The sequence below is a fragment of the Python bivittatus genome, unplaced genomic scaffold, assembly GCF_059951505.1.
Source record: "Python bivittatus isolate LINGU-HERP-01145 unplaced genomic scaffold, Pbiv_v1 ctg000670_np1212, whole genome shotgun sequence".
Classification (NCBI taxonomy): domain Eukaryota; kingdom Metazoa; phylum Chordata; class Lepidosauria; order Squamata; family Pythonidae; genus Python; species Python bivittatus.
Genome location: NW_028277094.1, coordinates 2,108,276 through 2,134,117, shown reverse-complemented (window position 1 = coordinate 2,134,117; position 25,842 = coordinate 2,108,276). Strand labels below are relative to the sequence as shown.

The following is a 25,842-nucleotide window of genomic DNA, read 5'->3' as shown; positions in this document are numbered from 1 at the left end:
AATTCCGACGTTCTATAACACGCTGGCCACACTTCACAAAAAACCATCTGTTTGCTGAAATGAAGCGGCGAGTCAGCTGCTCCTCTCAGAAAGAAATATCACTGATCTTTTTTATTAGAAGAGTATCAGAAAAAAACTACAGAGCGTGATGGCTAATGGTGACAATAACGACTTGTCCCAGAGCAACAAATGAGTAGCCAGGTGAGGGATAGGACGAATAGAAGCTCAGATAGCTACTTATAATAAAGCCACGTCTCTCCTTACAAAATGTACAGAAAACACAACCCAAGGTCCACTTCTTGCAAAGACTTTCTCTGAAGTTTCACCCTTGCTAGTTGGTGTATTCCTGAAACTCAGTGGCTAAGAAATGCTGTAAGGCTGTGGACATAGGACCCAGTAGCCTTGACCCAAAGATCATATTTGCACCACCTCTACATTTGATGCATTCTATGCTGTCATGAAGCTCATACATAATTAAGAAAATCCAGTTAGAAATGGCCTCAAATACTGCTCTTGGCAATATCTTCTGCTGCTAAAAACTGAACGATGACTAAAAGGAGTTCCTAGGAGTGTTAAGAGCAAAAAGTGCTACTAAAGCAATCAAGTTAAAATGAAATCAAAAACAAAATGTGAGGAAGTTGGGAAGTACATACAAATCTAGTTCTTGCAGAGAACATCAACTCACTGAGGTGCAGCCAAACTCTATCTGGGCAAAAGGATTTTGGACAGCAGCTTGGAGCTCACGAGATAAATATTGCTTCACTGCAAACCTAAAATATATTCCCTGAAGAAAATGAGCATCTCAGGGAGAAAGTTCAGCTAGACCTAAATTGCTGATGTTTTGTAGGGTTGGGGTTGTGTAGGACTCCTTGGGGAAGCATTCTCTCTCCTGCTTCCCTATTTAAGGTTTGAAATGATATACAGTAGTTCAAAACATGGCATTTGCAGTTTAACGAGAGCTAAATTGTATCTTTCTAGACCTTCAGGTCACAAAGACAGCCACAAATATCAGAAAACTGACGAAGGAAAATGGTAGCCATAAAAGAACTCTAAGGTTTCTTTTCTAGTTTCCTCCTTGGCAGCTTTGCATGTTCAATATAGTTCTAGGAGGGGGGGGAAAAAAAGGCTTGTTTACCTGAATGGGATCAAATACTCAACTCTGGACATAGGAAGAATGGTTGCTTTTCCTTAAATAGCAGAAATGTTCCAGCAAGAGCCAATGAGTTCAACCAAGGCTGGCTGAGCTTGACAATGACAATCTTCAAGGAAGATTTCTTCCATTTTTCACCATGTCTACCTGGACCCTCTCTTTGCTTGTGGTTAAAACATCCCTTTCCACTCCTAAACTCATGCACAGATTAGTTTTGAAGTTTGGCCCAGGCAGACAAACTCAACCACTGAATTTGCATCCCAAGTTCTGATGAAGGGCCTCACCCTTCATTATTAATAATGAAAATGTTGCCCCAAGTCCAATGCAAAATGAAGGCAAGATATTTCTATTTGGCTTGAGGTCGGAAAATGTGGCTTTGGCTGTTTCTTGTAGGTGCTGTTCTTCAACAGAGCGGCCAGTTTTTGCTTCCTATAGTAGCTCTGGACATCCCTGTTGGATCTTGTCAAGAGTTGCAGTAGGATCGGGAGTCTCTGGAGATGGCAGGGGGGCAACTAATGTTCATCACCCAGCTCTAGAAAGAGCAATGTTCTAGAACTCCTAGTTCCTAGTCAAGGAGCTCTTTCATAAAGGTATTGTGATAAGAGCAGATAGTGGAAAAAGTGTCTCCACTCCGAACTTTGAGCTAATCATCTCAGCTTCAGCAGAAAGGCCCCACCTGCTTTTCTTCTGAAGGGCCTGGAAGAAACAGTGCTGCTGAGAAGGGGAGTCAAGGTCAAACATGCCATTATTTTTACTGAACTGGCTAAGAGGAATAATCAAATGCCTTCTCTCTCTTTTTCTCTCTCTCTCTCTTTCCGACTGTTTGAGCTTTAGTTTAGGACAAGGTTTGGCAGCTTCAGCTTCCAAGTCCTGGGAGATACAGCCTCTCATCGTCAATAAAGAGAGGTCCTTCAAAGGAAGGAGCAGAAAGCAAGGAAACGCCAGGTGGGAAAAAACCCCACAGAGACTGCTTCCTCCCAACACAGAAAGGGCAGCAAGGCAATTCTGGAGAAGGTTGAAGTAACGATCAAGATCAAGAGTGTACAACAGAGGAAGCTGAACAGAAAATGCAGTGCTTTAGTTGTACAGTTATCAGTGTTATTTTTTGACAGTGCTGGGAAATAAGGACTTTGTTGTCTTCTCTCCCCAGATCTGAGTGTGTTCTTCCCTCCTCCTGCTCTAAAGCTTTCTGAAGCAACTTTCCCATCACATGGCAAGTTTAACATCACCAGCAGGCAGCAAAGAGAAGAGGCATGGAGAGGCTTAACCTTCAAGCATTGGGTACCCGTGTACTTTGGAAGTCTCAAAAGGCTGGAACAACAACAATCATGTCTTGCAGATTAATTGGCTCTTTGAGACTCTACCAATTTCCAAGAACATATGTCCAGTAAAACCTTGACATTTTTGTACACGGAAGGTCTCCTAAAAGAGGACAGTACTGCTTTCAATAGCAAAAGGCACAAGACGTAGCACCTTTAGTGTCACAGCAGACCTCTACATGGCTCCCGATTCCATCTGACCCGAGTTGAGCCAATTGGCTGGGCTTTGGAAATCAAGGAAAGCCAGTCAGGGAACCTAGAATGGGGAGAGTGAAAAAAAGGCAGCAGACGTTACTATTTGTTTGACTATCAAGTAATGCTGGGAAGACCTCTCCTCTCTCTTGTGACAGGAGGCCAGGTATGTGAGGTATACACTTTTTTCTCCCCATTCCTGAATCAGCAGTTCCCCACCATCAGCAGCCCAAGCCACATTAGGCTTGAAGTCCAAGGAAACGGGCAGTGTTTAGAACATCATCTCTTGTGAGGTAGCAACCGCAGAGCTGACGGTATCCTGTGAAAGACTCTCGGCCATGCAACACTCGCCAATTGTCCACAAAGAGGGCCTACAGATGGGATGAAAAGAAGCAAAGTGAAGTAGCCCATAATATAACACACTTTCAAGTTCTGGTTTTGTTGTTGGGATCTAGGAAAGATCTTAGTAGTCTGGCACCAATTCTTAAGCAGGAGTGTGCACCTTTCATGAGCTCAAGGGCACATGGTACATTGAGGACTGCACTCCAAAAGCAAGCAGGGTCAGAACCTGTTTTGGGGGGGGGGGGGTCAGGAGATTTAAGGGGCACAATGGGCATTTGAGGCATACGCAAGGCTGAATATACCCATTTTGCTCCTTGCTCCCCTGAAAGATACAACATGCAAACACTTGGAGACACCCACGTGGGAGGAGTGGTGTAAAAGAGATGGGTGGCAGGTTGTTTGAGGCCACTGGGCTTCTCTTTTTGCACCTCTGCTTTTATGAATGAGAAGGGAATGAGGGTTGTGTAGTTGCTTTACACAGCCAAATGATTTATGTAGCCCAGGAGTGCTATAGCAGGTAAGAACCTAGTGTTTGGGAAGTGCCCTTGGTTTTTGAGTATCCTATGTGAACCAAACCCCTAAAAGTAAGTGAGCTGACAACTGAATTTTCTATATATATGTTCAAAAAGGTTATATAGACCCCCACATGCTTAACATGATTTCTGCCTGTGAACTTAAAGTTTTCCTTCCTCAATCACGTTAAACTCTGCAATTTGGCAGTAACTTCTGCTGAAGCGGTAGGGTCCACCTTCAAAGTTTTAAGGGATGAGGTCTTCCATTATGTACCCCTGGCCTGAAAGGAAAGACCAGGCTTTCTCAGGACTAATTATCTAATTTTCGAGCATTTCTGCCTGTGAGCCTGTATCCTGGATTCTATAGTGGGAAATGAACAAATTTGCTGCCTGCTGAAGTGGCAATGAATGGAAATGGAACATTTTAGGGGAAAAGGTAGCATGAAAGGAAATCTTTCCACAATAAAGGCCTGGAAGCATTCTATGTATCCTCTTACTCATCTCAAGGATAAGTAAGAGGAGAAGAACCTGGTCTTCCTGCAGAGGGATAGGATGAAGTTGGATTGGAACAGTGAGAAATTCATCCATGCAACATTCCACTGCCTGACATTATAAAGCCTCCTGTCTTAGCCAGCCATTCCCACAAGCCACCTTCTAACTTACTTTGCCTGGTTTCAGCTTGACCCAGAGCTCGTTCTCGGGCCTCCGCAGCTCAGTGGTGAGTGTGCGGTGTGCAATGTACCAACGGTGCACAGTGTCATAAGGCACTGTATTAATGACAGCTCGGTCATAATTATTGTACCTGAAAAAGAAATGGAAGACTAGTCAAACACATTTGGTTGGAAGGATCCCTCCTAGTTAGGACTACCCACTGTTGAACCCTTACACAGAAGTAACTTCAGTAATCATTGGCCAACCACAATCAAGCTGGTTTTGTACATTACAGTTAGCTCCTCTTGGATTTTAATCTGGGTGGTGGAATAAGCCACTGCTAGGTTCGAAGGTAGCAATCCATAAACCATGCTTAACAGACTACAAGAGCTGGATTCACATCATAGGCTGAGCCCGGAACAAGCAGATCATGTTATGGCTTAACGGGAGATGTCCATATGAAGCCAAGCCTTAGTAGAAGGCCATCCCCCTCACCTGATCAGGTAGAGCTCCTTGTTCCAAGGATAGATATTCAAGACAGGCCCAACCCCAATCATGTGGTTGTGGCAGCCTCCCATGGTCTCAATGTATTCGTGCTTCAGTGGCACCTTCGTGAGAAGTTCAAAGTCATCTGGGGCTCGCTGTAGCACCTGTTCTGCTGCATAGAAACCATCCACTAGCAGCGTCCGGCCCCCTGTCCCTTCATGCCGGAGGCAATGGAATACCTGGATGCTGAGAGGAAGCACTCAGTCAGCTGTAGGAATGGAAGCCAAGTTGAAGGGGCAGAAACCAGAAGGGACTAAACTGCTCAAAAGAGCCTTTTTTAGTATTCTAGAAGAGCAGCCCTGAAATGTTAGGCTGATGGCCTCTCTACTCAACGGGGAAACCTGCAACCCTCCCAGAGGTTCTTGTTACTATTTTTAGATTTCATCCAGCCTTTCATTCAGAAGCTCAAGATGGTATATGTAACACTCCCTCCTCTATTTTTTCCCCATAAAAACCCTACAAGGTAGAGTGGTGACTGGCCTAAAGTCATCCCATAAAATTCCATGGCTGGGAGTGGACTTGAACCTGAGACTCCCTGTTCCTATCCAATCCCACCATTGCTGCAATTCCCAGCATCCTGGACTCTGCGTTATGGGGACTGGGCGCTGTAGTTTAGAGCCATTTTTGGTTTCTTTTTTAGCTTGTTTTTCATGCAAACTATTAATGTATTACATTAATAAATTATATGGCTGGCCAATCAACATGCAACTCAAGGAGGTATACACAAATAAAAACAGCACATCATAACCAAAACACATTAAAAATAATAAAACTGCCCCCAAGGCAACTTCACTGACCTCACCCCCCCCCACTCCTCAATCCCAAAATAATCAAGACGAGCATAAAACCTTGTGACCCATTGCTGGGAGGAAAGATCAGGTCTTAAAAGCCTTCTGAAAGGTAGGTGGGATCCAAATCTTGGGGTGGGGGAGGGAGTGGAGGGGGAGGAAATGCTGTTCCATAGGGCAAGTGAAGTGACAGAGAAGGTGTACCTCCTGAGTCCCACCAGATGCTTAAATGAGGGGACTCGGAGCATGCCCATCCTGCTAGATCTGATCAGATGGGCAGAAGTAATCAGAGAAGGTGCTGTAGCTCTTCAAGCAGGACCTGGAAGTCCAAGAGGACCCCCAAGTTGCATATCGGGTCTGTCTAGGGTTTTACAACCTCACCCAGAACCAAAGATAGAAATTCCTTGAACCCAGGTGGTCCTAAAATCTACAGCACTCAGTCTTACTAGGGTTGAACTTTAGCCTGTTTGCCCCCATAATATTCTGAATACAGGTAGTCTTTGCTTAACGACCATAATAGGGACCGGAAAATTCATTGTTAAGCAGGGCAGTTATTAAGCATGACTGCCCCCAATTTTACATTTTTTGCGATAGCCATCAAGTGAATCACACAGTTCCCCATTGACTTTGCTTGCCCGAAGCCAGCTGGGAAGGTCGCAAATGGCGATCACATGACCCCAGGATGCTGCAACCATCGTAAGTGTGAGCTGACTGCCAAGTGCCTAGATCATGATCATGTGACCACAGAGGCACTATGACGGTCATAAATGTGAGGACCTGTTGTAAGTAGCTTTTAGCACTGTCATAACTTCAAATGGTTGCTAAATGAATGGTTGTTAAACAAGGACTACCTGTATCTTAATATTTTGAATGTCAGGAAGTAAACTATGGCCTTTTCAGTTTGCTTTACTTTTCTCCAGTGATATGTTAAACTTTGGGTTCTTCTCTACATCACACTCATCCTCCCTTAAACCTTGCTCAATGGTCGAATATGAAAGCATTACAAAGTGTTGTTAGAGCCAACTGGAATCACCTAAGCTGAATGCGTTCAATTCCATTCTCTAGTGCAGCTGCATCAGGATGAAGTCCAACACTGAAATGTATATAATATTATAAGAAAAACATCAAACTGCTGTCATGGGCAACAAGGGCAGGAATGTGTATTATCTGACTGATGTCATTCTAAAACAATGAGACTTGCAAGATTTTGTTATTGTAGCCACTCTCAATAAAAGTAGTCATGGCCTTCTTGTGAAGTTGATTTCCTGGTCTGGTCTACATGTTGGGGCTGACAACAATCTTGCAAGTCTGATTGTGCTGGACCTCCCCCCCTTCTTATACTCATGTGAATTAGGAAGGTGTCTACCTATTTTCTGCCTGTTTTAGTCTTAAGATATGCTTTTTCCCCTTGTTGCTTTGGTAATGGATCTTGCCCATCTCCATCAAGGTCATCCTCCTTGCTCCCTACAAAGGTTAATTCTATAACATTATTTTATCATATAACTAGATTTAGTCACCCCCTCCATATGTATTGAGCAAAATAAATTGTACTCATATGATTCCGTTTGAGATATGCAAAATCATTCTGAGGTTGAACTATCCCAACACCTCCAGTGCAATTCATCTTTTCTGAGGTTAGAAGAGATAGTTTCAATTGAGAAACAGTGTCAGAATGGCCCACACCAGTTTACCATCATCTTATTTATGGTGTGCTGCCTCTTTGGCTATTGGCCCATACCCACAAGGTTCCTGGAAGTAGGTGGTATCTGTATGACGATCTAAAGCCAGTTTGGTATAAGCTGTGTCTCCTCGGGAGAAGTCAGAGGTGAAATACCACATCCTGCCATAAATTGTTTCCCTAGAAGAGGAGAGAACAAGAAAGTGAAAGATAGAGACAAAAAGAAACAAAGAGAGAGAACCAACATTGAGTTGACATCAACTCTTCCTACAGATGTAGATCTTCTGGATAAGATCAAAGGTATAGTTGTCCTTATGAACAAGTAAGTGACACGACTGGAGCTCACAATTCCCAGTAACATCTGGAAACCTGGAGCTTTTGCTTATTTGGGCAGGAATGATTCCAGCTGTGTTTAAATCCTTAAGGGTGGAGTTGCACCAACAGAATTACAGAGAATTAAAGATGAATATTTTTAATTGCCTGAAGCCAGCTGGGAAGGTCACAAATGGTGATCACATGACCCCAGGATGCTGCAACCATCGTAAGTGCGAGCTGGTTGCCAAGTGCCTGGATCGCAGTCATGTGACCACAGAGGCACTGTGATGGTCGTAAGTGCGAGGTCCTGTTGTAAGTAAAGATGAATATCTTTAATTGCATTTATTAATGATCAGGGGTTTGTGTCATTACTCTGAATGGCTTATAGCAAGTTACACATCCATAATGCAACACCTGACCTTATAATTGCTCCTCAATAAATAGGACTGAGAAGGTAGGTTGAGACACCTGGTTGTTGTTTCCCCTATTATGTAGAGATCTAATCTACTGCTCTTTAAATGATTTTTTTACTAACCCACCACATGTACATTTTATGCAAACCTGTGCCGTTTTTCACCCAAATGCAAGTGGCAATCTTTGAAAAAATCAGGTGTAAGCTGTACATCTCACAGAAGTATAATGAAATGTACTGACGCTGGAATAGACTGAGACAAATTTGACCAGAAAACAGTCATGAACTTGATGAAGCAGACATCTGTATCTGATGCCAGCGTGATGAATTCTGGAAATCCCCAGATATAAAAGGCTGTTCTGAACTGATTTAGTCTAAGTGCTTCAATCTGGGCAGAGAAGGAGGGGCAAAGAAGAAAGAAGCAGGGAACCGTTGCAAGTCCCTTTTTCTTAAGACTCCAGGTCAACTTAAGGTCAGCCTGGCAATTTAATTTTAATTAGATGTGAGATGTGTTTCTTTGCCCTTTCCTCAGGGGGCTGGAAGGACTGTTTTGATCTTCAGATCTCCCAGGACCAAGGCTGCCCTCTCAACCTGCTCTATCAAAACAGGAAATATTGCGTGCCCCAAACATTAAAACATTCCCAGCCTGCCAAAATATCTTGCTCCTCCTTTTTTTTTTTTTTTTTTGCTCAAGATCTTTTATGGTCTTTCAGAAAAAGACAAGAGTTTTGCTGGATCTGCACATTAATAGCTGGCAAATGGTAGACCTCAGTATCTTAAGAAAAACTGAATCTGGCATTTTCTTGAGCCGAGGAAAGAGCATGGTCGTAATTCAGAAAGAGAATCCAGAAGCAATTGATGGGGACAGATATAATATTAGGGGACGAAGTCATAGCCCAATGTGCTTGATGTGCATATGGTCCCAGGTTCAGTATCTAATACCTCCATCAAAACGCTCCAAAAAAAGTTGATAGGGAAGTACTTTCTCTCTACCTGAGACCTTGGAGACCAGCTGTCACTTAACACAGACAATCATCTGAACTTGAAATGGGCCATTTCCTGCATTTCCATGAAGCATGGGATCACTCTCCCCTCCAGCTTTTGAACAGCCCAACCACCTCTGCGGATTCTTAGAGCGTTCCATGGTCCACTAACCTTCACTGATGATCTCAGGCTGCAACACAAACTAACACTGTGCTTAGTGAGTCCCAACGAAGTTAAAATTAAATAAACAGGGTATATGGGAAAATGTGGAAAAGGATCAATAGAGGACTTGTTTTGTCCCACACGTGCCTATCCGTTGCTTTGAACCTGCCAAAGTTCTCCATGGCACATCCACGGAGGTCCTCCTAAGACATACCACCACAAGACCTATCTGTGGCTCATGACCCAAACATTATTGTGCAGCCATGCTATAAAGATAGCAGATGTGGCTTTAGGCTGGCTTCCTTCAGGTTGCAGCGTTACAGAGAGATGTATAAAAGAAAATATAGAATCAGCTTTCTCCCCTACTCCCCTGCCAACATTTCAGACTCTCTTCAAACCAAGCTATAAACGCCACCTAAATATTTTTCTACCTATCGTTTTTATACTTTCGAAGAAACCTTTTTAGAGTATAATAAAAAATTCGCAGTAACCCAGGCACCAGGCAATCAGTGCTGGAAATAGATGACTTTGGTGCAAATTTGCAAAATAATAATAATGACACAAAAGTCTGGATAGTGGACATTGCAATACCTGGAGACAGCAGAACAGAAAAGAAAGAACTGGAGAAAATCACAAAATACAAAGACCTGCAAATAGAAGTAGAACGACTGTGGCAAAAGAAAGCAAAAGACAGTACCAATAGTAATAGGTGCCTTGGGTGCAATCCCAAAACATCTGGAGCACCACTTGAAGACCATCGGCATTGACAAAATCACCATCAGTCGATTGCAAAAGATAACTTTACTTGGAACAGCTTATATCCTGCGACGATACCTTTAACACCATCAAACAACAACATCTGCCTATCCCAGGTCCTTGGGAAGGACTTGATGGGTGGATAAAAATGCCAAATCCAGTCTAAACATCTGGCTGACTGTGCAACCAACAATAATAATTCCTATAAATTCCTAGAAAACATACACTGGGAAATATATCTCGAGGACATTTCCAACCTGACATATTGCTCTAAATCTGCACATCTTTATCGACATTAAAGCAGATGGGCAGTGGTTCCTTAATATTGATAGAAAAACTCACACATGGACTTTGTTTAAAACAGGACTTTTAAAAACCCCCAACGACTGGCATCTATTTTTCCTTTTCCATATCAAACCAATAAGATCAGCACCCGGTTTTCCAGATCCAATCATTTTGCAATGGGCTCCTTTCTAAATACACAGTTTTGAAATTGTACAATGAGTTCTTTGTTACGGAGAAGACTGTATGGGCTTACTTTTCAGTGAATTTATACGACAGTAATACAGGTAGTCCTCACTTAATGACAGTAATTGGAACTGGCAACTCTGTCGCTAAGTGATGCAGTTGTAAACCGTGATGTCACGTGACCACACTGTCTTACAATGGCAGTTGCAGCAGTTCCGGTTGTGGTCGTTAAGCAAGTCCCGTGTAGCCGTTAAGTGTGACGTCACGTGATTGCCATTTTCGACCTCCTCCCCATTGACTTTGCTTGTCAGAAACTGGCAGGGAAGGTCACAAATGGCGATCACATGACCGCAGGACGCTGTGACCGTTGTAACTGCAAGCCAGTTGTCAAGCACCTGAATCGCAATCATATGACTGTGGGGATGCTATGACGGCTGCAATTACGAGGACTGGTCATAAGTCTCCTTGTTCAGTGCCACTGTAACTTTGAACAGTCGCTGAACAAGTGATCGTTAAGTGAGGACTACCTGTAATTCACAATCTTAAACTAGTAATTGACCACCTTAATCTAGGAGAAACCATCTCAAATAAAAAGGTAAAGCAGCAAAGCAAAGGGTAAGGCTTCCCCAAATGGTCCATAGTTACCTGATCAAGCTGATCCTCTCTGCTAAGATCTCAGTGTCTTCTTTGGTTGGGGGAACGTTTTCTACAAAAGCAATCCCATACAGCAGGAAATTCTGCAGGAATTCTTTCAGTCCCTCGTTGGTTTCCAAGAAACTCTGGTAGTCCACAGAAGGCACTTGAGCATCCTGGTAAATCTGGGCATTCCAAAGGATACGTGGCTGCATGACTTGCTGCTTCTGTCCCTCGTAGCTGTTTCTCAGCAGCCATTCCAGACCATACTTGGTCACGTGGCCATCTGGCCCTGATGGCGATGGGAGACAGACAAGATTATGGGGACGTTCTTCAAAACATGGGTGTTGCATCACTAAGTTCTCAAGTTGTTTGGTGTTGCTTCTTGTAAACTAGGTTAGCACATGTGTAACAAACACTTTGGGCTTATTAAAAAACTATGGTTAGGACAAACTATGGCTTAACACAGGGTATGAACCCAGCCAAAGATTCTGATGGTTGTTTCTTCAGTTATTTCCAAGGGTACATATTTGTTAGTGGTGTATAATAAATCAGTCCAAGGCAACTTTCCCCAATTTGGTTGACTATGCTAGCTAAGAATTCCTGACATGGATATTTCAACACACCTGGAAAATGTCAGCTTTGACAGGACCAGATTAATTAGTTAAAATATATAATCTTATTAAAGAACACCAAACCAAAATAGCACAACACAGCTTTCCTGGCATAAACCAACCGATGTTAGTGTTTTCCCCCAAGGCTCTCTGAAATAACCAAGTCTGCCCTGCTTGCCATATGGCCAGCATTGATGGAACCAGGTGAACCTCTTTAGGAGGCGCTTCCATCATCCTGACTTTAACAGTACTTTAGCAGAGCTTCAGTCTGAAATGGGACAGTGTATCTGGCAAGTCAATATTAAATTAGTAGACAACCTGTGGCCCTCCAGATATCGATGACCTACAACACCCAGCATCCCTTAACACTGACCATGCTTCCTAAGGATACTGGGAATTGTAGTTCAACAACATCTGGAATGTCACCGATATTTATCTCTGCTATGCAAGGAAAAAAGAACAATCAGGAAAAGTGCTGTTGAACTAGGAATAGGTAATTTCTGCACTAAGATTTGTCATGAATGGCCTTCAAAAATGGGCAAGATGAGGTCTCAATTCTTTAGGTAGGGGATGGGGGTTTAATGGGTGCAATGTGTCCCCTGAACTTCTCCAAGGCCCTCCAAAGCAGCTAAAATACTTGTCCCCATCCAGCCAAGAGCTCTGGGATTGCAAAAGATCTGCTTTGTGGGGTGCGTGTGGCCCTAAACGAACTACTGAGTTCAGGATCAATGGAACGACCAAAGAAGGAAGAAAAGAACCCATGAGAAGAGAAGAAAGAATTCCTTCTCTAAACTATTCACCAATTAAAGTATTTTTTTCTCTACTTTCATCCTGAACAAAAAGTCCAAGCAGATCTGAATGTTCCAACAGCTTTACTTTTGTTAAATACACACACACACACAGAGCCCAGGGTGGATTTGAAGCACTGTGTGACAGTTCCCAGCCAGAGGCCACTTGACCCTCGCAAACTCTTGGATTTCAAAACCACACTTAGTCAAGAGAGAAGCCTGGATTCCCCAGTGACATTTTTGTACCTCCTTCAGGAGACATTGCCCTGTTTGTTGAGACCCTCTCTTCCAGCTTTTTCCCAAGGTGGAGAACTCCAGATATACTGGAATTACAATCTCCAGAACTCTGTATGGGCACCCAGCCTGGAAAAAGCAACTGTTCTGTCCCATTGTTTTAGACATAAAAACTGCACGTAGAGGACTTTTGCTAGGGGTCTTCCGAGAATGGGAGATCTTGAAAAGATATGTCTTGCTTAAGTTTTGCCATGTTCACTTTTTACATTTTCTAGAGGTTTCCACAAAGTTAAGAAAGTCAATTAAGCCCATAGGGTCAATAAAATCTGTCCCTGCTTGGTGTTTCTGCAATTCTGCTTTAACTACATTTGGGACCTTGGAAAGTGCAAATTTGGGGCTAATGGATGTTTTGATGGAAAGATACAATTCGATAAGTTGGTGGACAACTGTGAGTCACAGAGGAGGTTGCTGACGACACAGCAACCTGGGCAGATGTGGGCAAATCACTACTGCCTCACCTTGCAAGATGGTTGTGAAGGAAAAAGAGGACAGATGGGCAACAATGTGTGTCACTTGAAGAACACTGAAACAAGATGGAGCCAACACCTAAGAAAAGTCAACAGGGTGTGATGGTAGCTGAGGCCACCGCATTTCTGTATCTACAGCCCTTGCATTTTTCTACTCCGAAACATGATGGTGGGGCTCCTTCCCAGGAGCTCAGAGACAAACTTTTCCACCCCAATTTCAGAAAGAAGCAATCTTCATAACCATCTCCCACTCTTGGAGACACCAAGAAACAGAAACTCACAGGTGAGGAAGAGAGTCGTCTCATCGACTCGCACAGCCTGCGGCTTGACCGTGAGATCCACACTGGCCGTGTCCAGACTGCGTTGGTTGGTCTTGCTGTTGTAGCAAGATGGCGAGCGGCAGTGGTCCCGAAGCCAAATGTAATCGAAGCGCATGAGAGTGTCCCTGTATTTCAGCTCTAGGAAAAGAACATCCTTCTCTTGGTCAAAATGAATAACAAAGAGAAAGCTCTCTACTTCCCCTTAAGCTATGGGCATATTTTACCATCAGGGCAACTTGTTGGGGAACACAGGTCCCAATATCAGCAGATAAACTTCCAAAAGGGTGTGAACCACACCTGGAACACTCAGATTGGCTTTTTCTGGGAAACTAGTGGAATATTCTGGAAACAAACCGCCCTGTTTTACATATCGTTACCAAACTGCATTCACACTTGGTTAATGTTTCACTCAAGACAGCTGACAGGAACAATAAAAAGCAACTAAAATCACTCTTAGAGAGCCAGTTTGAAGTAGCGGTCAAAGGCACGGACTAGGAACCGGAAGACCGTGGTGAGTTACGGTCCTGCCTTAGGCATGAAAGCCAGCTGGGTGACTTTAGGCCAGACTCTCTCTCTGTTGTAGGAAGGAGAAGGCAAGGACCAGCCACTTCTAAAAATCTTGCCAAGGGACAAGTCCAGGCAGTCGCCAGGAGTCAAGACTGACTCAAAGGCTTTAAAAAATAACCTGTTAAAAATAGAATTAAAAACGCCATTAAAAATATGTTAAAAATCAATAACTGCCAGTTGTCCACTGACTCAGCAGTGAAAACTTGCTTGCTTAGGCACCAAAAGCCTGATTAAATAAAAATGTTTTTTCCTGCTGTGGAAGGCTAACAGACAGGGAGCTGGTCTAATCCTGACCTTGACAGGAAGACCCGACAGTATTTGACTAAGAAACACTGGAAGAAAAACTCTATATAGGTTGTGACTCAGCCTAACTTCTTGGGTTCTTATAAACTTCCCCTTTGCCTGCCTACTAAGCCAGCTGCGTAAGCATTGAGTGCATAGTTATAACACAAGTGTGGATATTTATAAAGCCAAGATGCCATCATTCACGTGCAAGAGACATAATGAGAAAATTTGGAGAGAAGGTGATCTCAAGATTTGCAGTGCCTGCCTGGCTGCCTCCTCCCTCCCTCCCTCCCTCCCTCCCTCCCTCCCTCCCTCCCTTCCATGATAATGTTGGAATGGGGATGGGATGCTTAATAACGTTCAAGGAGTGGCCAAAGAAGGCTAGAAAGGAGAAGGAATGGAATGCAGCACTTTGGAAAAGGGCATGACCAGGTGGCTGGCATCCAGAGCCAAAACATTTCCCTCCATGATGCACAGATGCACTCCTACCTATACCCATCTCTCCGGGTCTTTTGAAGCCTTCAAGGTCCAGTTCTTACCTAGGTGACCATCTTTTAACTTCCAGGCACAGTTTGGTGATGTGGGGACCGTGTGATGCCAGTGGGTCGAAGCTGGAAGAATCCTGAAACCTTTCTTCAGCTGGTGGTGGAAGCTGCACAGCAAGTGCCTCAGTTGACAGCCCCACATCCTGGGAAAGTTGAGAAAGAGAGACGTAACCCTGATTCCTAGAATCAATTGCAAACGCAAGGCTGTTCTGCAGTCTAAACGTAGCACGCGAGGGTCAGCGGAATAGCAGAGCACAGGGCTTTACACCCAAACATTTCAACTTGCCACCCAATTCTATAGCCATACCAAGCTAATGAGACGGGGGCTCTGAGAAACCAATGGAGCCACCTGAATTAAAGAGGGAGCATCTTTGAAGCCCCCCCCCCCCCCCGCCCAAGCTCCAAAGAACAGCAGAAGCCCTCTGCAGTGTGAATTACTGTTCCAGACTTAGGCTAAGCTGCAAGAGACAGTCTTTCAGCACAGGGTTTAGCAGTACTGTAATCACCTGGAGGGCAAACTTGAGAACTGGGAGATGGCCAAGGTGCCTTGTTACCACTGATGCTTGCTAAAGCCCAATGTAATCCGTGTGCTGTCTTGGTGACCACAGATCTTGTCGACTGTGTTGGAGCACCAGGTACTGAGAGTATCTTGGGGAGAGCAGGGTAGGAAAATCACATGTTGGCTTCTGCAGCTGAAAACCAGCTTCTATTCATCCTTCTGGTCCTATTTCTCCAGGAACCATAGAGCACACCAGTGCTGGTATGTTTGGAGAACACACCATCGGAGATATAGTGTCACCGAAACTGGCTGCTGAAGAAATGTTCTCAAAGCAGACATAGGCAGGATATAAACCTGACAGATAGACAAGCTCAGGAAACTGCCTTGGATCTGGGCCAGGCTATTTGCCCATGGACTTCACATCACCTACTATATTAGCAGCATTTTCCCAGGCTTTTGACCTGCAGAAATCCTTCTCATTATCTAATCCATTCTTCAAACTGGAGATGCCAAGAAGTAAATGTAAGAGTGTCTGCATAAAGACCCCTGGGTTGTATCCCTGCATTGTGTTTATGGCTTGAATCGTGAACCAAAAGTCAGAGGAATGTGTGTGTACATGAATGTACTGTAATTAGCATCAAATAAACTATTTTGGGGTAATTAAGTCATATCTAACAAAGATTTACAAAGCCAACACAGACCCCTTGGGAACTTTACGTGAGTGTTCAAAATAATATCTCCTAGCTAGAATTGCCAGATATGTATTGCAATTGAGCATTTTAAATCTAAAACTGGCTTCTTGATCTTTACAGGGCACATCTTCAAATATAACCCCATATATCAGATGACTGACCATTCCCACATTATGGGAATTATTATAGATGAGCACAATTTCCCCACTTTTGCTCAAGGAATCCAGAGCAGAGATGCACCTCAAACCTACATCTTCTAGATTCAAGCGGGGAATACTTAGGTATGGTTATGACTCCTGTGATCTCCAGCTGTTTCTTTGGCAGGTGGAAATTATGGGACTTGGACTCCAGAATCTTTATCTGGAGATTGAAGGTCTGAAGCCTTCTGACGTAGAACAAGAGAAACAAAACCATGAAACGATCGAGGGTTAGAGCAGGGTTCCTCAACCTTGGCCACTTGAAGATGTGTGGACTTCAACTCCCAGAATTCGCCAGCCAGCCATGAAGTCCATACATCTTCAAGTGGCCAAGGTTGAGGAACACTGGGTTAGAGAAACAGAGAATGCCCAAATCAAAAAGAATGTTTTGATCAAAAGGTTATCTGAGGGACTGTCTTACCCCCATCACATCAACTCATCCCACCCGGTCAGGCAAAGAGGGCATGATATGGACCCCATCAGCGAGAGAGTGTTGGCTGGCGGGGCCTAGGAGGACAGCCTTCTCTGCCATTGCTCCCACCCTTTGGAACATTCTCCCCAGAGAGGTGCGGTGGGTCCCTACCCTCCCGGCTTTTCGGAAAGGATTAAAGACCTGGCTCTGCCAGCTTGTGTGGGTGACAAGAATCTTACCCAATCCTGGGGGTGGCTGGTGCCTTGATAACGCTCTCCGAGTTACTGCCAATTTTAACATCTACCCTTGCACTACGTTTATTTTCTATTTATTTAGGATTATTTTATATTGTAATTTTAATTGATTTTAACCGCTTTGTAAACTACCCAGAGTCGTTTTTTAATGAGACGGGTGGTGACAAATTTGATATATAAATTAATAAATATAAAAATAAAAGTGTTTTTCTAGCAGTCCTATTTTTAGACTTTGATATATTTGCGTGTGTAATTTTTCTTTATACAGGCATTTTGGCGCACATTTTCAGAAGCAAATTGCATTGCAAAATTCTGGAAAAACATGCATTTCAACATAGAAATACATTCCAATTCATACACTTAGGATAAATGGGTGCTGTGCAAAAGCTCAGACCTGAACACATTTCCTCTACATCCCTGCCTTTGAAATGTATTTTTAAACATGCTGGCTTGGCCCCAGATTAGGCGCTTGTGTGCAAAGACCCTTAGCTGAGATGCCCAGAAATCCCAGTTACAAAACAGTGGGGATTTCTTAATCCAGAGGCATCAACAGAGGCCAATTTACAACACATCATACAAGCTGTCAAGTCATTTTAATCAGGGATTGGTCTTATTCTCTAGTGACCTAGAGGACAGGATGAGAACCAGTGGGATCAGGTTGCAAGGAATGAGGTTCACGCTAGAGGCCAGGAGGAACTTCTTGACCATGCAAGCTGTCAACCAGTGGAACAGATGGCCACATGCTGGCTAGGGAATTCTGGGAGTTGAAGTTTATACTTCTTAAAGTTGCCAACTTTGAAAAACACTGGTCTAAACCATGGCCAAAGAGATTTTAAAAAATGACATCAGACAAGCCATCTCAAGCATTAAAAGTATACAATACCCCCCCCCCGGCTTTAAAGTCAGCAGTTTTCATGCTATACCTAGAAGGAGACAAACATCTGGAAGAATAGACATTGCTCTGTAGCACTGGCTTTCCACACAGAAGGTCCTGAGTTCAATCTCTGGAACATCACCCTCACCTGAAGATCTGGAGAGCTGATACCCTAACAGCAACGCCATCTAAGTAGATTATGAATAGATAAACCGTAAGAACTGTTCTCTACCACTTTAGCTGACTTTTTGAGTCACTCAAAAGCTAAATGAATGACTCTGCCAGATGGTAGCTGTTATGCACAAACCAGGGATGACTTTTATTAGACCAAATTAAGTTGTACCAGAGCACACATATTCATACTACAAATACCCAGCTGGCTGGCCCTGAGGAGGTAATTTTCAGTCACTTGCTTTTTATTGCAGAGATTCTGCTTTGGCGTTCTTCTTCGGTGTTCTAAAAGTTCGGTAACATTTCAGAGGTTAAATCCTTCTAAAATCCTAAAAAAGCCAGAGTTGGGCCATTAGATCATTTCATCTAATTCCTCCCTGATACAGAAAATTGGCTGCAATAACCTCCCTAAGCCAGTATATCTTTTAAAACTCCCAAACAAAAGAACTTGGATCATCCTGGCAATAAATTCTTTTTAATAATTAGCAAAACCCTTTTTGTTGAAATTTAAACCTGTTGGTTCAGGTTCTGCCCTCTGGAACAACATAAAACACATTTGCTCCATCATCTGTCTGGCAGCCCGTCAAAGATCTTCTTCAAATGGTCAGACTTTTGGCTAAACACCACCAACCTTTTCCTTATTTAATCTCTTAATCTCCAAACACTTAAATCATTTTTTTCAATCTCCAGGTATTTAACTCGCCTGTCCCAATTTCTTTATTAAGGCGCTCTTGTTAAGAAATTACCCAGTGCTCGCGCTTCCAAACTATTTGCAAAGGAAAAAGGAAAGAGACATTGCCTGTACTGATTCTTAGGGTTTCTAGGATTAACTGTGTGTGGTTTATGTGCCATTCTTGTTGAATGCCTTGGGTCCTAGGGCCAGAAAGTCAAGATCACAAAGTGATATTAAGGAAAAGAAGAGCCATAAAAATAGCGATGATGATGATGATGATGATGAAAGACCAATCTGAACATTTCACAGACAAACAGGACAGAAAGGAAGCAGAAACGAGAAAACCTGATCTTCTTTAGGATCCGTTTATGGTGCCTGATTCTTGAGGAAGTCAGCTTAGAAGAAAATGACTGAGGGTGTCAGTTCAAAGGTCTCTGCAAGCATCTACCAGCACTTCGGACTATGGCAGTTCCCAGAGTTATTAACCCGCTTGCTCGGACAAACCTGCTGAGGGATTCCTCACTTGCCAAGAGCCCCCAGTAAAAAGGTCTTATCTCCTTCCCAACACACAGCCATCACCCTTCCCTGTCCCAGTATCTTTGTCTGCCAGAGACTGACACCACGCACAGTTCACAGCTGGAAGACCCCGGCCTTCTGCACACTCCGTTTCTTGAGCTCTTGACTCTCATCCTGCCCCTTAGCTCTTCCATGAATTCAGAACTTTTACGGCGCCAAAGAGAAACCTGAATCGGACGTGGTGTTTCCGTTTTTATTAGAACAGGGGTGCTGAACTTTTGAGAGTTCCTGCACCCCTTCCTTCCTATTCCTCCTCCCCAACGTGTGTTCCTCTTGCTCTTCTTTTCTCTAACTCCCAGCCCCACTATTTCTTTCCTTTCTAGATTTCCCTTCATACCACACCTCTTTTCCTGCCTTTCCTCTTCCGTTCCCTGCCGTAAGAGAAGAACTGCAAGTTTACCCGATATTCTCGTTTCTTCAGGGGGTCTCTAGCAGAGGGAAGGTGGACGTAGGACAAGACGGCTCATTTTTAAGACCAGCCCGGGGCCATATGGCTCTCCTTCTGCTTCTTGCAAACAGCTGAATCAAACAGCAGCTCGAGTTGGCGTCCCTTTCCTGACATGGATTTTGTTTAAAAAATCCAAGTCTGAAAGGTCCGCTTTTTTTAACTCGGCATGTTTTTACAGAGAGGCTGGACATGCTGGTCTTTCTGGGGAAACTGAAATAAGAATTACCTCCAGGGTTTGGTTGATGGCAGGCAGGCAGGCGAGTTCTACCACTTTGCAGCGTCAGGAACCTTTCCCAGCCATGCCAGAGCGAGCAACACAGAAGAGGCACCCTCAGTTGTGTTCCACTCAAGAGCCAAACGGGAGAAGGTGAAGACAAGAACCATCAAAAGTCTTCAGCAAATTCTTCAGGAGAGAGAATAGCAGGGAGGCTCCGTGCCCCAGCAGAACAGGCTGTCCACAAAAGGGTAGAATTTGGAAAAGAGCAAAAATGCAATAAAATTGGGGTCTGTGTGGACTGCTGGCCAGCAACCATGAGAAAGCATGTCTTTAGATCCTGGGGGAGCCCTTCCCCAGCCTTGCGCACAGACAACTCGCTGGTGCTGTGGGCTGGCTTTTTGGTTGTTTTTTTAAAAGGCGGGGCAGGGGGAGAAAAGTTGTCTGCCTTCCAATGAGAAAGAAAAGCCACGTAGGAATCCAACCATCTGGAAGAGCAGCTGTTTGCTTTGGGTGCAGAGAGAGAGACAGAGAGAGAGAGAAGTACGTAGGCTGGAAATATATTCCAACTCCCTCAAACGTCATAAACGAATTCTGGGACTGCATGAAATAGAATGAAAAGTTCCTCTGCTCGGAAGTCTCTTTGTTGCTGAATTCAAGGAAAGCGCTCCTTCTTCCTTGTTAGGTCCCACCGTACTCATTCAAGCAAAAAGGGTAGATTCTGTCAACCTAAATTCTGCTGTCCCCGGGACTAGCCTATTTATAACCCACCACACTGTGCAAATGCTCCTCTGCCTGGTTTAAAAGGAGAAACGAAGCCAGGCAGGTTCATTAGATTTGCAAGGTAACATCTTCTCCGGAACCCGACTGCTTTTCAAACTATTGTTTAAAATGAATGTGGCTTTCAAAGCCCTATTCTTATTGCTTTTATTGCCTTATCAGATGGTTGACTGTGTTTATTGCTTTTTGGGGGGGGGGGGTGTACATTGTTCCCGACCCTCCTTTGGAAGGCAAGTATAAAACAGCAGCAGGAACATTGCCCTCCTAGTTACAAACACAACTTCCAGTATGTACCCTTGGATGATTAAAAGGTGAGCGAGAGATCTTTGTTCAAGGTTTATAACCGTCCCCGACTGATTCTTCTGCTGCGCTTTGAGCCATTTTTCTAAATCATCCCAGGGCCCACTAACTGGAAATTAGTGGATTAATTGGTCCATTAACTCAGCTCCTCCTTTCAAGCGCCTCTGAAAACCTTTCATCTGCTCATTCCCCACGCAGCCTCCTCTGTGCCTAGGCAGAACAAACCTCACCCTTGTAAAAACTGGGCCAACTGGCTTTTATTTTCTAACATCCAGGAAAAGGAACAGGATTGCAGAAGGGGAACAGCAATACCCCACTGCGGGGGGAAGAACTATCAACCACTTCCCGGGTTCTTTGCTGACCAGCCTTCTCATCCTGAGGCTCCCCAGGTTAAAATACGGATTTCTACTGCTAGAACTCCCAGCTCATACAGACAGCGGCCTGCCTGAGAAATGCAACCTCATGGTATCATCCAGAAGAGCCCCTGGTTGGGAAAAAAGCTGCCATGGTAGGATATGTGTGATGGAGTGGACTTATGAAGGCCAGGCTCAGGGAGATAAGCGTGTTCTTAGCCCCCAGCAGGAGCGTGGGAAGTTCAAGAGGATGAGGCTGGCCCCTCCCTGAGGAATTCACGGTGTTGTGGCTGGCTGCCTTGGGAACCAGGGTTCAGTCTGGGGAGATTGATGTCAGGTTCAGCCCAAAGAACTCCAAGAGACAATGCAGATACAGCTCTGTTGCGTTTATTAGCTACAACCTCCAGACATCAATCTCCCCAGACTGAACCCTGGTTCCCAAGCCAGCCAGCCAGCCACAACATCGTGAATTCCTTAGGGAGGGGCCAGCCTCATCTTCTTGAACTTCCCACGCTCCTGCTGGGGGCTAAGAACACGCTTATCTCCCTGAGCCTGGCCTTCATAAGTCCATTCCATCACAATACGCCACCAATTTAGCAAGCCAGGGCTGAGAGACTGGGAAAGAGGCATGGATACCCACCAGACAGAAGGGCATCTGGGGGGTATAGATAAAATCAGATCGAAACAAGCCAGAGAGTCTGGAATGATTCACAGTAATGCAGAGGGCCATCCAGGGTTTGACAGGATTCAGATTAACGCCCAGAACTTTTGCTGGCTCCAACATGAATGCACCGGCGACAGAAGGCAGAAAACCAAATAGTTAATGTTCCCCACGTCCCTTCTCTTATTAAACCAGAAGAGTCGAAAAGGGCATTTCACAGGTAAAACAAAGGAGAGCTGGGCATGGGCCAGGGCTGAAATAAGGCCATCCATGTTATTCAGCTGTAGAGAGGAGGGGAGAAAATTCTCCTGTCTTCCAGACATCTGGGGCATGTACATGCTTGGGTAGGACAGGGGTTTCCCCCTCCGGGCAACTCAATCTAGAGGAGGAGCAGAGTAAAGGTTGCCTTTGAAGGTGCAAGGAGTGCAAAATGCAGCTAAGAGGAGACGGTTTTTGGCATGGTTTGCAAGAGCTGTTAGCATCCTACCAAAGCGAGTTCAAGGTGCCCGGCCTTGTAAAGCTCTGTAACGTTTGGGACTCTGGTATGAGATGGATCTTTTTATGCTTTATGTATCTGCCTAGCAATTAACCGTGAAGTGAGAAGCATTTACCCGACATTTGCTACCCAGCTATATGAGGATGGTCTCAATACAGCTGATCCAATTATAAAATCTCCTTCCTATCCAGATGGGGCTGGTGCCGAGTCTTCTTAACTTGCAGCATCACCTGTGGCCTATCTGTTCACTTACCCTATTTTTATTTTATTTTATTATTTTATTTTAATGTTGCCTTCAAGTCCATCTTGATTCCTGGCGCCTCCTTGCAGTTTTCTTGGCAAGGTTTTCGGAAGTGGTTTGCCCTTGCCTTCTTCTTCCTAGGGCTGAGAGAAAGGGACTGGCCCAAGATCACCCAGCTGGCTTTGTGCCTAAGACGGGACTAGAACTCACCACCTGATTTCTAGCCCAGTGCCTTTAACCACTATGCCAAACTGTCCCTCGCTTAGTCTTTTAACATGGGCATTTTAATACATCCTCTAATATGGGAGGTTACTAGGTGACTTTAAGCCTGTCACTCACTCTCAGCCCAGCCTGCCTCACAAGATTGTTGTGATAGGGAGAAAATGAAAGAAGACCGTCATAAGCCACCTTGAGCTCCGAAGAAAAGGTGGAATATACAAATGAGAACTATTATTATGACCCTGCTTTGTCATTTTGTATGGTTTTATTATCTCGTTGTGGGAATACTTTTAACGGCAAATGGGCTTTAAAAAAGCATTACAAACAGAGTCATTCCTCCCTCAGCTTGTTTTTTCACTCAAGTGCAGACTTTTGCCGCAAATGATAACTAACCATTTGCTTAAATACAAGGCTACCCTAAACAATAAGGAACATTCAGTTCCTTTTTTACCAAAAAAACACACTGGCTTACCTTCCCAGATACTAAAATAAGTATGCAAATCTCACACACACATACCATGTTTATCCAGGCTGCAATAATGGAAAGAAATTCAGATATTAGGTTACTTAACCTTCTACCCATGTTTTCATCCAAGTCCCTGAAGATTTGAAAATGATTCATTAGAACAAAACTCAGTTGGGAAAAGTCAGATCTTGCTCAGATTGCATAAAGAGATGTCAGAGGAGGAGAGTAATTCCTAGGGATTCAGGAAAACAAACAGAGGGCAATTCAGCCGTGATGTAAAAGATTCCTTTGCGCAAACATAGAAGATCTCAAACCTCAATTTCTCCCATGAAAACATCCTCTTAGGACAAACCAGGGAATGACCAACCAACTCAGGATGAAAAACAGTCTGGGGTTTGAAGCAAGAAGTCCTATAAATCACACCCATTAGATGTGCCAGGTGGGGCTTATGGAAGTTGTAATCCAAGACATTTTGAGGGTACCGGCTTACAAGCTACTTGCCCCTCCGAATTCTTAATCTACTGCAATGGATCTACACTGAATCCCCAAAACAGGAAGTCCTCAGTTTAAGAACAAATTCCGTTCCCAAGGTCTGTCCTTAAGTCGAATTTGTACGTAAGCTGGAACAGTATTATTGTATAATAGTGTACAAGTAGTGTTGTATAATGAACTCGAATCATTGAGTATTTAACTCGAATTTCGCTACAATAGGCTCCATTCTTAACTACGGGTTGTCTGTAACTCTGGTATTCTTAACCCGGGGACTCCCTGTACTGGCAAACCACAGACATACTGGAATCTTGTGGACAAAGCATTACACATTAAGCTGGACAGTGAAATTGGAGGTAAGAAATACATTAATCACCCATTTTCATGATTTTGGGGACATTGCAATAGGTATGTTTGCACAGCTCTAATGAATGTGTCCTTTATAAATAGGATATTTTAGAAATAGGCATTCCATTACTCCCAGATGCTGTGTGTGTGTGTGTGTGTGTGTGTGTATCTAGCTGGCTGGGTGTGCCTCAAGATGCCAAAAATCTCTACTTCAGCTCTGCAATTTATGGATGGAAGCCAACAACATTTCAATCCCCATCAAGTAAGGATCCAGCCTCGATTACGATTACAAGAGGCAAGAGCCGAATTCAAGTCCACCCACAACCACAGGAGCTCCCTCTCAGCCCAACCTACCTCCCAGGGTTGTTGTTGTGGGGGGGAAATGAAGGCGGGAGTGCTCAATGTGCTATCTCTGGGCTGGAGGAAAGGCAGGAGGGGAGTCAAACACATAAATGAGAAATAAACGAAGCCGGTTACCTCTAGTTGCATCAAATGTCTGAAATGCCCCATCAGCAAAGATCGTACTGCCTAGTATTTGATCAGTTATATCAGGGTTCCTCAACCTTGGCCACTTTAAGACGGGTGGTCTTCCACTCCCAGAATTCCCCAGCCAGCCTTGCTGGCTGGGGAATTCTGGGAGTGTAAGTCCACCCGTCTTAAAGTGGCCAAGGTTGAGGAACCCTGGATTATATGCTATCATTGTCGACTCCTAGCAACCACATAGATAGATTTGACTAGTAATTATGGCAATTACTAGTAATTATGGCATATCTGGAGGGCCACAGAAGGCTGAAGAAACGACGCTGCCGAAGCCGCAAGCCGTTGACCTGCGCTTCCACCTGGCTCCCTCTCTCTCCAAAGACTGAGATATTTCTATCTATTTGTAGATAAATATAGATAGATCGACAGATAAATATATACATCTATATAGATAAATATCTCTACAAAGGCTGCCCTGTCCCCTGCTCCATTCCACCCCATGCAAAGAAAAGGAAAGGAGTCACAGTCTCCAGGATCTCCTTGGGGAGCCACTCCACGTCTTTGCCTCGAGGGCTTCTACGCGGAGTCCATGCCCAGGACGCTCCGCGCACTCTGGACATGCTCAGAAACCCCCTCTCTTCAGCTCCTGAGGCTCCCCCTCCGTGAAGCCCGGGAAGAGACCCCTCCAGAAACCCCGAGGGGTCTCCAGCCCGCTCCCCAATCTCCCCTCTGCCTGTTTTCCTCCTCCACGCCCGCAGCAACCGAGCCGCGCACATACCTGGCAGGGGCTCGGGAGAGCAGCCGGGAGTCCGGCCCCGCCCCTCCACTCCCCTCCTCGCCCCGCCCCTCCGAGAAGAGAATGACGGCAGCCACCATAGAGCTCCCGGGGAGAGCGGACCCAGGAAGTACCCGCCCTTGAGGAAAGAAAGGAAAGAGAGCGCGAGAGGGGAGGGGAAGCGGTGGGCGGTGCGAGACACTTCCGGATCCCAACTGACCATGCGGGGGAAAAAGCCTCCCCGTCTTTTCGCCTTTTGCCTGCTGGAAAGAGAATACTTGCACGATTATTATAAAAACTTTAAACAATTATTGCGAGAGCTTAGGACCCTAGTCTTTTAGATGCATCGGTTGCTTTATTATTATTAATAATAATAATAATATATTATATAATTAATAATAATATACTAAACTTGTATGCCACCCAACTCTGTACG

At 44.4% G+C, this 25,842-nt stretch overlaps 1 protein-coding gene across 5 annotated transcripts; it reads right to left on the bottom strand.

Annotated features, from left to right (window-relative positions):
- Positions 1–85: 85 nt before the first annotated feature.
- Positions 86–25,457, bottom strand: TMLHE (trimethyllysine hydroxylase, epsilon). 5 transcript variants are annotated; one of them, XM_088151499.1, is made up of 9 exons: positions 25,410–25,457; positions 14,783–14,931; positions 13,353–13,529; positions 10,921–11,200; positions 7,239–7,358; positions 6,534–6,593; positions 4,662–4,898; positions 4,179–4,317; positions 86–3,032 (listed from the first exon to the last, which is right to left on the bottom strand). In XM_088151499.1, the coding sequence occupies exons 2-9, from the start codon at positions 14,928–14,930 to the stop codon at positions 2,901–2,903; spliced, it is 1,293 nt and encodes a 430-aa protein (XP_088007625.1). In that variant the 5' UTR covers position 14,931; positions 25,410–25,457; the 3' UTR covers positions 86–2,900. The 5 variants fall into 5 exon arrangements, with proteins under 5 accessions (XP_088007625.1, XP_025025697.1, XP_025025698.1 ...); XM_025169929.2 differs by lacking the exon at positions 25,410–25,457 and adding an exon at positions 19,811–20,374; XM_025169930.2 differs by lacking the exon at positions 25,410–25,457 and adding an exon at positions 15,295–15,316.
- Positions 25,458–25,842: the final 385 nt, after the last annotated feature.

Bases quoted from the DNA above. Each gene is read 5' to 3' on its own strand.
- TMLHE (XM_088151499.1), bottom strand. From the start codon at position 14,930: ATGTGGGGCTGTCAACTGAGGCACTTGCTGTGCAGCTTCCACCACCAG. The intron at 13,530-14,782 runs GTAAGAACTGGA...TTCTTTTCCTAG, and splicing joins GTTAAAAGATGGTCACCTAG to AGCTGAAATACAGGGACACT. The intron at 6,594-7,238 runs GTATGGGCCAAT...TATACATTTCAG, and splicing joins TACTTCCAGGAACCTTGTGG to TGTTGGACTTCATCCTGATG.